At 34.6% G+C, this 11338-nt stretch overlaps 2 protein-coding genes across 2 annotated transcripts; both read right to left on the bottom strand.

Moving 5' to 3' along the window:
* Positions 1-351: 351 nt before the first annotated feature.
* LOC130589956 (uncharacterized) lies at positions 352-1890 on the bottom strand. The gene is made up of 5 exons (XM_057391615.1): positions 1603-1890; positions 1250-1471; positions 984-1173; positions 778-878; positions 352-591 (listed from the first exon to the last, which is right to left on the bottom strand). Exons 1-5 carry the CDS (start codon positions 1888-1890, stop codon positions 352-354), a joined length of 1041 nt encoding a protein of 346 aa, XP_057247598.1.
* A 1545-nt stretch (positions 1891-3435) lies between these two features.
* On the bottom strand, positions 3436-4856 carry LOC130589955 (uncharacterized). The gene is made up of 3 exons (XM_057391614.1): positions 4366-4856; positions 3726-4261; positions 3436-3677 (listed from the first exon to the last, which is right to left on the bottom strand). The coding sequence occupies exons 1-3, from the start codon at positions 4854-4856 to the stop codon at positions 3436-3438; spliced, it is 1269 nt and encodes a 422-aa protein (XP_057247597.1).
* Between the last annotated feature and the right edge of the window lie 6482 nt (positions 4857-11338).

Raw genomic sequence — 11338 nt, 5'->3', positions numbered from 1 at the left:
CTCGTGNTATTTGAAAACCCATAATTTAATACAAAGGCCTATTTAAAGCCTTAATAATTAATAAAAGCCTTTTTAGTATATAAAACCTTTTAAAATATAACTAATAACTTACTAAAAATACGGAGTATTACAGACTACCCCCTTAAAAGAAGTTTCGTCCTCGAAACTTAATGCAAGCAATGCAAGAGACAAAGCAAGTAAGACACATATACCACCAACTTCCTATAAAAGTAAGTTGATTCTCATAATAGCTCATAAAATATGCCAAACAATATGGTTCTAAGTCAAACGCGCGAAACTCTATCGTATTCTACCCCCCTTAAAAGGAGTTACGTCCCCGTAACTCTACTACTAACCTTCTGCAAACAACTCTGGATATTTCTTTCGCATGTCAGCCTCTGCTTCCCATGTTGCTTCTTCGGACTTCTGATTAGACCAGAGCACCTTAACAATTTTAACATCTTTGTTCCGGGTACTTCTAACCTTACTGTCTAAAATCTTAATAGGCCTTTCTTCATAGGACAAGTTCTCATCAATTTGAACTGTTTCAGGCTGCAACACATGCGATTTATCTGGAATATACCGTCTCAACTGAGATATATGGAACACATTATGAACACGGCTTAATTCACTGGGTAGGGCTAGCCTATAGGCCACTTTTCCAACTCTATCCAATATTTCATATGGACCTATAAACTTAGGGCTGAGCTTCCCTTTCTTTCCAAACCTCATCACACCCTTCATTGGTGATACTTTCAAAAGCACTTTTTCGCCCACTTCATATTCTTCTTCCCTACGCTTCAGATCAGCATAGCTTTTCTGACGATCTTGGGCTGCCTTAATCTTTCCTTGGATCATCTTAACCTGTTGCACGGTCTCTTCAATAATTCAGGCCAAGTACAACTGTTTCACTTATATCGTTCCAACATAATGGGCTTCTACATTTTTACCATATAAAGCCTCGAATGGTGCCATGCCTATACTTGAATGATAACTGTTATTGTAGGAGAACTCTATCAAATCGAGATGATCTTCCCATGAACCCTGATATTCCATGACACAAGCTCTTAACATATCTTCTAAGGTTTGTATGGTCCTTTCAGTCTGACCATCAGTGGCTGGGTGAAAAGCAGTACTCATTAATAGCTTCGAACCAAAGGCTTGATGTAGCTTCTGCCAGAAGTTAGACAAAAATCTAGGAATCTCGATCAGACACAATATCTTTCGGTACTCCATGTATTCTCAATACATGCTTGATATAGGCCTTAGCTAGTTGATCCATCGACCATGTTGCCTTCATAGGTATGAACACTGCAGACTTGGTCAACCTATCGACAATTACCCATATCGTATCATTCCCAGATTTACCCTTAGGTAAGCAAAACGAAATCCATCGAAATGAATCCCACTTCCATCCTGGCACATCTAAAGGTTGGACTTTTCCTTGGGGTCTTTTATGTTCACTCTTCACCTTTTGACATGTTAAGCATTTGGAAACAAATTCAGCTATGTCCAACTTCATACGAGCCCACCAGAAATTCTTCTTTAAATCCTTATACAACTTATCACCCCCTGGGTGCATCGAATATGGAGAATTATGACCTTCTCCATGATTTTCAATTTCAAATCTTCACAAGCTTCGGGTATACACCACCTTCCTTCCATTCTTAAACTTCCATCTTCATGAATTTCGAAGTCTCCAGCATGACCCTCCCTCACCTTTTTCTTTATCTTTTCCATCTTTTCATCTTTTAATTGAGCTTCCCTAATTTGATCAAACATCGAGGGTTGGATGGTCAATGCACTAAACATTTTCTCTACTTCTCCATATTGCATAACTTCAAGATTCATCTTCTGAAAGTCTAAACACAGTTGATCTGCCACCACCATAGTGCTTAAGGTATGACTTGTCTTCCTACTCAAGGCATCTGCCACTACATTGGCTTTCCTTCATGGTATTGGATATCCAAATCGTAGTCTTTTATGAATTCTAACCATCTCCTTTGCCTCATATTCAAATCCTTTTGGGTGAAAATGTATTTCAAACTCTTGTGATCTGTGTATATCTTACATGTCACCCCATACAAATAATGACGCCAAATCTTTAAAGCAAAGACTATTGCGGCTAACTCTAAGTCATGAGTAGGGTAGTTGACTTCATATGGCTTTTAGTTGCCTTGATGCATAAGCAATGACTCTTCTATTTTGCATTAAAACACACCCTAGACCATGTTTAGATGCATCACTATATACTTCATAAGTATCACTCCCATCAGGCAAGGATAACACAGGGGCTGTGGTTAGTCTTTCCTTTAGGATGGTGAAGGCTTCTCACATTCTGGGCTCCAAATAAACTTGGACTCCTTCTTCATAAGGTTGGTCATTGGTCGGGCTATTTTCGAGAAATCCTTAACAAAACGTCTGTAATAACCTGCCAGTCCCAGAAAACTTCTTATATCAGTCACATTCTTTGGAGTAGGCCACTCACTAACGGCTTCAATCTTTGCTGGATCAACGGCAACACCCTCCTTAGATATGACGTGGCCTAGAAATGCCACTTTTTCCAACCAAAACTCACACTTCGAAAACTTTGCATACAATTGCTTCTGTGGAGGGTTGACAAAATTATTCGGAGGTGTTTCTCATGCTCTTCTTTATTCTTAGAGTAAACCAATATATCATCTATAAATACTACCACAAATTGGTCTAAGTATGGCTTAAAAATTCTATGCATGAGATCCATAAATACTGCTGCGCATTAGTCAATCCAAAAGGCATTACTGTAAACTCATAATGGCCATAACGTGTCCTAAAAGCGGTCTTAGCAATGTCCTTATCAGCAATTCTTAACTGATGATACCCTGACCTTAAGTCAATCTTAGAGAAAATTCCAGCTCCTTTCAGTTGGTCAAACAAATCATCGATCCTTGGGAGAGGATACTTATTCTTGATGGTCACTTGGTTCAACTCACGGTAGTCGATGCACAACCTTAGACTACCATCCTTCTTCTTTACAAACAAGACAGGCGCACCCCATGGGGATACACTAGGCCTTACGTAGCCCTTCTCTAATAACTCTTCTAATTGGGTCTTAAGCTCATTCATTTCAGCTGGAGCCATACGATATGGTGCTTTAGATATTGGGCCAGTTCCAGGCATTAGGTCTATGGTGAACTCCACTTCCCTTATTGGAGGCATTCCAGGGATTTCTTCTGGAAAGACATCCAGAAATTCATTAACTACAGGAATATTCTCCATCTTTTCTCCTTCTACTCCCAACTTTTGTATACTACACAAGTACAATGGATACCCCTTTCTTATACAGTTCTTGAGTTGCATAGCAGAAATCATTCTTGGACTGGGCTTCTGACTGATTTTTATAGGTTACTTTGACTCCTTTTGGGCCTTTCAACGTCACTTTTTGGGCTCTGCAGTCTATTTGGGCTTTGAATTTCCCAACCAATCCATTCCCATAACAACATCTAGGTCATCTAACTCAAATTCAATTAAGTCTGAAGGAAATTCTACCCCTGCTATAGTCACTAAGACATCTCTATGTAGCTTAGAAACGTTAATGACATCTCCAGAAGGTATGACTATATCCATGCTTATAAATTCGGGTTTTCCCAACTTAAGTTTCTCCACTAAGGTTTTCGAAATAAAAGAGTGAGAAGCTCCTGAATCAAATAAAATCTTAACTGGAATAGAAGAGATGAAGAAAGTACCAGTCACTACGCCTGCAGTCGTTTCAGCCTCACGATTGCTCATGACAAACACTCGACCTTGATTATTTGTCTTAGCCTGATTGTCTCCTCCGTTCCCATTCTTAGGAGGAACACGATTATGGGTCACCACTTGCTGTTGGAGTCCTTTGTTCCCATTACCTCCCTGATTCTGGGTCGGCTTAGGATTTGCTGATGCCGAGTCTTTCTGGAAGCACTCATATTCTCTATGGCCTAACTTGCTACAGATCCTACAAGTTACCAGATTTCCTTCACAGTCCCTTCCTGGGTGGTTTCTTGGACATCTTTTGCAGTAGTAGACTCTCTTGGACTTTCCATTTTCAGATTGACTACGATTGTTGTTATTCCCATTACTCTTATCATCCTTTCCTTGCTTGAATCCTCCATTAATCTTTTGACGCTTATCTCCACCTTGAAATCCATTACTAGACCCCTTCCTTTTATCTCCAGGATTCACTTCTAGCTCTCTTCCTTTGATCCCGAATAGATGGGCAGCTCTCCCATACACTTCCTCAAGGCTATTAAAGTTAGCCCCTCCCAATTTCCCTTGAATGGACAAGGTCAACCCTTGCTCAAATCGTTGAGCCTTCAAAATTCAGTTGGAACCATTTCAGGTGCAAACCTCATTAACTCTATAAACTTAGAGTAGTACTCATTGACAGTCATGGTCCCCATCCTTAGGTTGGTAAACTCTAGGCACTTCTTTTTCCTTAAGTGAGGTGGGTAAAACTTGGTTCTCAGGGCTTCCTTAAATTGCTCCCACCCAAAATCCTCTTGAGTCGCTAAAGACTCCTTCCTTTGGGACCACCATAAATCAGCTTCCTCTCTTAGGTAGTATGTAGCATTGTTGATTTTCAACTCATCATCACACCTAACAGCAGTAAACAGTTTATCAAACTCTCTAATCCAGTTCTCAAGACTGGCTGGGTCCTCTTTTCCATCATAGACAGGTGGATTCCTAGAGGCTACTTTCTTAAACACCTCGCCAGCTAGGTCAGGTTCTTGTTGACGGTTCAGTTGAGAAGTCATAGCCTTAGCCAAATTCTTGGTCAGAGAGGTCAACTCCTTAAGAGTTGCTCGAGTTTTGGATCTACTTCCGGGTCTACTGGCCATTTCTTCCTGAGTAAGGAACAAACTACTTATTAAGTTATCCTACTAATTTGTAATTCATACAACAATCATGATTCATAACATGATTGACAAATTGCACATAACATAAAAAGAATAAACTAGACTTTTATTCATTAATCCTTGAAAAGGAATGCTAACATTTATAAGGAATAGTAGTCTAATTACAGAACTACTAATTATTGAAGCTACTAAAAAAAAATCTCCTTCCTTATGAAAAGTAATAATATTTTCATATTTCGCTAGACATAATGTCATACAATTATCCATAAGAACAATAATGCGAGAAAAATTTCAAACTATTTGTGTTTTCGAAAATTTTAAGTATATATAAATATGTATAATGAGTTTTTTATTTCGAATACCAGGTTTTTCGTGTATGGAAAAATTAATCGAGGGAGTTCCCAGGAAAGAGAGGTGCGACACATGCGGCCAACTTAAGTACCAAGTCTTTCCTTAGCCAGAACTTTCCTCAGAAAAATAAAGCCACACACTTATTCCTTTCTTCAAAATAAATAAATTGGAAAATATTTATATTTGAAAATATAATTTATTTATGCAAATAAAATGCATATAATCTATTTATGCAAATAAAATGCAAAAAAAAATTTATGCACTAAAATGCGAAACTCTAACTTATATGCCCTTCCTAAATCTACCCAAACTCTCATTAATAAACCTAAAGGCTCTTGATACCACTTTGTAACACCCCCAAATTTCTCTCTTTATAAAGAATATATTTTAATATAAACACTTGAGAAATTGAGAGTATTACCGCCACGTGATAACGTTAAAGGCTAAAACTACTAACTACTAAATTAACAATGCAGCGGAATTAATAAAAAACTTCTCTTTATTGATAAATAAAAATTTATTATTGTTTCAACTAAGACAAAGGGAAATATAAAACATGATGACTACTAAACTAAGCTATGTAGTAATCCTCACTAGCTCCCCATATGTAGTATGCATCAGTCAACCTGAAAAATCTGCTCACCAAAAGGATCATCACAGGGACAAAGCCATAAAACAAACAAAACAAAATGCGTGTCAGTAAAAATACTGAGTACATGTATATGCGGAAACTTAAACACTTTATTAAACATTCAAAAGAATATTCATATAAACCTTTCTTGAATACTTATAAATTCCTTGGATACTTGTATAATATAAAGTATATAACTTTAATAAAACTCCTTTTCCTTGCCTAGGTACCTTTCCTAAAGTGTGCACACCCCCCAAGTTTAGTATTCCTTATTGAGTCTATTACGAGGGGTTACTACCTTGTCCACATGACTTATACAAAAAGTACATGGGTAAAAATATAATAGCTACCGTTCTTGTTTAAATAACAAGCCGTGGCCTCTTTATAATGGTGATCATAAAAGATCATATAACTAAGAAAAATCTTTCGGAAATAATCCTCCTTTATAAGAATAATAATTCTATATATAAAACTTTTGCCACTTAAAAGACATAATATTAATCACTTGCTCATATCAAATAATCTTTGAAAATAATCTTTCTTTGTAAATAATAATAATAGTACTTATAACTTTAGCCAAATAGTGGCGTAATATAAGCGACTTGTTCATAAATCCTTGAAACTGATTTTTTTTACCATACTCGAAGATTTGTAAATTGATGAGATCATAAGTCAAATTAACAATGTAATCTGAGCAATATAATGTTGTACTACTATGTTATACTGACGCATGGAATTTCATAAAGTTTCATGAGCAGGTAATTTAGACAAGTGTGCATTAATAAGTTTTAAAGATCAATTACATGATAACTACAACTTTAGTATTACGGTTATATAACAAAAAGGCAATAACTTACTGAGCATATCTAACAAATCTCTTGATAATAATCTATATCACTAGTCTTACACGTAGATGTAAATCTTTAGCATTACTAAAACATGATGAGCATTCATATCTTTTTTTATCAACTGCCACTCAGCCAGCATACTACTCTATATAGTTAATTTAGATGCAAAGAAGTCAGTATATAGTATAGAATGTATAATCAGGTTTTGACGCAAATATTCATATGCGGCATACAAAAACTTGAAATATAATTACTTTAGATGCATGGAAGACAGATGGCTAGAGTGGTAACAGTTCTTATGCGTGCGTAAAAAAAATTCATGTTGTTCATGTTAAAGCATTAAACAAATAAAAACATGTACATCAATAAAAATTTAACAGCCCTAGAATATTTAAATATCTACATATACACGCACCTTTAATAATAACTACTAGGGAGGAAAATAGAGAAGGTAGGCTAAGAGGGAGAGAGAGTTTAAATTTGAGAAAAGAGATTTATTCCTCAAATTTGGTGTGTAGAATATGGTGGGTGGAGACCCCTATTTATACTAGTTGGGGTAAATAGGATAAGAATAGGAATAGGAACTAAAAGATAGATTTTTGAGAAAGATAATTAATTTTAGCTAGGATAAAATATCTTTTATGATAATATAGGTAGAATAGAGGAATATTCCACAAGATAAATAGTCTAGATGCTAATTAACCAAAAGATAAACAACCAAATAACCAAAAGATAACAAATAACCAAGTAGGCAACTAATCACAAACTTCACGCTGTGCGTGAGTTTGCTTTGTGATAAATTTTTTTTTTTTTTTTTTTTTTCTTTTATAAACCTTTTGTAAATTCTTTTTGAAATTTCTTTTTAAAATATCTTCTAACTACTTGGATTACAAGTTGTAAACTTACGCCCAGTATATAATTTGGGCTAGAATTTATTTGAAAACCCCATAATTTAATACAAAGGCCTATTTAAAGCCTTAATAATTAATAAAAGCCTTTTTAGTATATAAAACCTTTTAAAATATAACTAATAACTTACTAAAAATACGGAGTATTACATTCCTAGGGGTCCATAGGTGCCTAAAAATGCCCTCGGGTGCCTTGGAACTTACTTCTTTGCGCACTTTCGCCTTCTCTCATGGCTCGCTTGGCACCACCTTGCTAGACTCCGAATGGACTCCGGATGGCATTGCATTCCCCTTCCAAGGTACGATGTGCCTCCAAAGGGCCTGCCCACGGCCCCAAAGTGCACCCACGGACATCGATGCCTGGGCCAATGGGCTCCATGGACACGGGGAGTTGTGGACTATATACTCAATAATACTTTTTTTTCGTTTTTGGATCATTTTTCGACTTCTCCGGATCCAATTACTTTTTTTGCTCGTACCTTCCTAGGACCCATATCTTATGTTCAATTCGCCATTTTACTAGTTTTTTCTAGTGTAGTGCTTCTTCTTTTGTTTAATATGTTTCTTCGAATTGAAGTGCACGATAATCGTTGAAGTTTTGTAATAATTTCCGCAATTCCGCCCACTACAAATGAAAGTACCCAACTTATACAAAAACCAAAAGGTATAAATTATTGTTTCTAGTTAATATGCATAAGTTGAAGTTTTTTAGTAAAAATACGAAAATCATAATTCGTACACAAACTAAATCCAACTCTAAAAACTAAAACGTTACCTACCAAACTTTTCAAGTGTCTACTAAAGTCTAGAATCCTATCTTTTCCAGCTCACATAAACTTTCAACCAAACAAACTACAATAAGGTGTTTGATTTACAAGGTATGAGACAACTTTTCTTATCTTTGACATAACTTTTCCTAAATATAGACAAAAGAGTAATCAAATGCACTAGATCGGATGAGTATAGTCTTTTAAACTTCAACTTTTACTGTTACACTATTAAGTTTTGCCTCTTGTAATTTTAGTGTTTGCGGGAAAAAAATCGGTCAAATATAAGGCATATGAGGTATTATACGTCCATAAAATGTAAAAACATATATATTGAATGAAAATATCTTCATCTTTGAAACCCTTTTACTATACTCGTTTCTTTTTCGCCCACATATTAAAAAGATGAATCACGTGAATATAAAACATTGATTAAATAAATGTTTAAAAATGTGAGTGAAAAAGATCACCAAATAAATAAACGAATTAATTAAAATATAACATCTCAAAATGAAATACAAGTAACATAATAAGAAAAGAATTAAAGCCATAGTAGCTAATAAAAGTAGCTTATGATAATACTTTATTTATATATTGGATCACGTTAAGTGAATACTAAAACTATAAAATCTCTATTTTTAAAACCCTCTTTGGTTATGTAAAGAAACCGTGGTAGTATGTCACAGAATAGTAAAACATAAATATCGATAGTAAAAATAAAGGACCTATATCTTAAATAAAAAGAAATAAACTAAAACGGTGATTTAAGTTTTTATGACCAAAACGGTTTAAAGTCTAATTGGGTATTTGTCATCAATAATAAGTGGACATGTATGATGGTGATTTACTAATTAATCCGAAGATGATTAAATTAGCAATGCAATTAGATGTTACATAGTCTACCAGGTACATACTTATTGATGATAAGTGACATTGATTCAATGCAAGGAGTCCATACACGTAACTGTCACATGCATGCGTTTCCTCTTTCAATGCCTAATATGGCTCCGTCAATTCTCCCATGGCTACAAATGATACTAATATGTCTCGTACGGCGTACCTCTCTATATAGTTTTTTTTAATCCATATCAGTCACGAAGACAATACAATTTATACAAAGTACAAAGAATAGGACTTTATACTGGAAATTCGAACATGTAACATATCGTTCACAGCATCCCAATCTTAACCACTAGGGCCTAGGCTATAGTTGTTACTACTTGATTTACTTTCTCAATTCTTTTTTCATTGTAACACTTTTCTTATTTGGAAGTCCTATATCCTATTATCACTTTTTCTTTTTTAATAATATATTTTCTCCATCTCTTTCGATCTTTCCTATTATATGACCGCCACTTTTTATTTATCTCTATCCTCCCCTCTTTATATGGTTTTTTAAGGGTAATGTTATATGTAGCCCTAAGGGCTACATATAAGCATTAAATACATTTCTGTAAATGGAGACAGTTTAAGAATTCAAGACACATTTTCACATCAACTGAGGTAATAAATGCTTGATTCAACATTTTATTTCCATTTTAAGCACCTTTCTCATGTCTTCTATTACACTCATGGCAATAAAAGCATCCTTTTGATGGATGAAGTTGACGAACGTAGAGATTTCAGTCTTCTTTCGATCTCTCTTATCTTGGGAAGAGACTGACAGAGTTACCTTACGTTTCCTCTTTTTTAGTTTGTCATAAACCCATAGAGAATAGGGCTCCATGACCATATAATCTTGGGAAGTGTTAAAAAATTTTGTAGAATACAAAACAGGCCTACCACAGGAGGCAGCAAACCAACCTAAAAGGCGGATAATGCCGATCAGGTGATCCATATGAGCAAATTTCTCCTTCCAGAACTTAAAGCAGAGAGAGGCTATATGGAAGCATTCCTTCTTAGTGGTAATCGAACGGAGATGACCTCTAGGGCTATGTATATCATTTTCCTTTTTAAAAAATTGTATTAATAAAGCGTGTTGCAATGATTATAGAATAGAGAAAGTATTATATACTTCTATAAAGGATAGGATAATCTACAAAAATGAAAGACGAAGTCACAAATTAATCTGTTTTCCCTTAGCCTAAATAAAATATAAATGAACTACTTCTTAAATAAGTTGTTGGGCGGGCCATTGCGGCCTTGTGGGTCAATAGCATTCACTTTTCTTTTCTTTTTGAATGGAATAGTTTTCGGTTTTGATTGAACTAAAAGAAGCCGAAATATGAAGGTTGTGAGTTGATAATAATAACTTATAATGGATAGATTAATAAACGAGTAAGGAGATAGGAGAAAAGAGAGAGAAATATAAGCAAATTTTAAATGCAAATACGAAAATGATATATGTAGTTTTGAGGTTTGTATATAAAAAGCTAAAAAAAAAAATATTAGGCAATAAATAAGCATTAGTTATTTTGATGCATAATTATTTCATACATTCCTAAATTAATACTATTATAGGAAATATATTTAATGTTTGTTTGTAATCCTAAAAGTTGCATATATCAAAAAAATAAAATTGTATCACTTATATAGCTAACTAAGGACTCATTCGGTATTACTGTGGTTTTCTGTTTTTTTTATTTTTTTTATTTTCAAAGTCATATGATATATATCCTATAATGAATAAAAAAATAGTCAAATTTATTAAGAACATGATGATTTTTAAAACTGACAATTAAAAAGTGAAAATCACTTTATCTAGTTTCCTGTTTTTGGTTTTTAATTTTAAAAAAACTGAAATCGAAAAACGATACTAACGGGTCTAAAATTTAGCCAACTCTAGAGTTATCTGTTTTTCATAAAATTCACTTTCCATGTTTTTCAAGTCAACCATATAGTTAAACTAGTAGGCTAGTAGCAAGTTGTCGACAGCAGCAAAACTGTAAATAAATCACATCTTAGCTGGCTAAAGTCATAGCAAGTGCTAGATGGATTAATTTACAATTGTTATGATTTG

This window comes from Beta vulgaris, chromosome 8 (genome assembly GCF_026745355.1).
Source record: "Beta vulgaris subsp. vulgaris cultivar EL10 chromosome 8, EL10.2, whole genome shotgun sequence".
NCBI classification, from domain to species: Eukaryota; Viridiplantae; Streptophyta; class Magnoliopsida; order Caryophyllales; family Amaranthaceae; genus Beta; species Beta vulgaris.
This window is presented reverse-complemented; position numbering and strand designations above follow the sequence as displayed.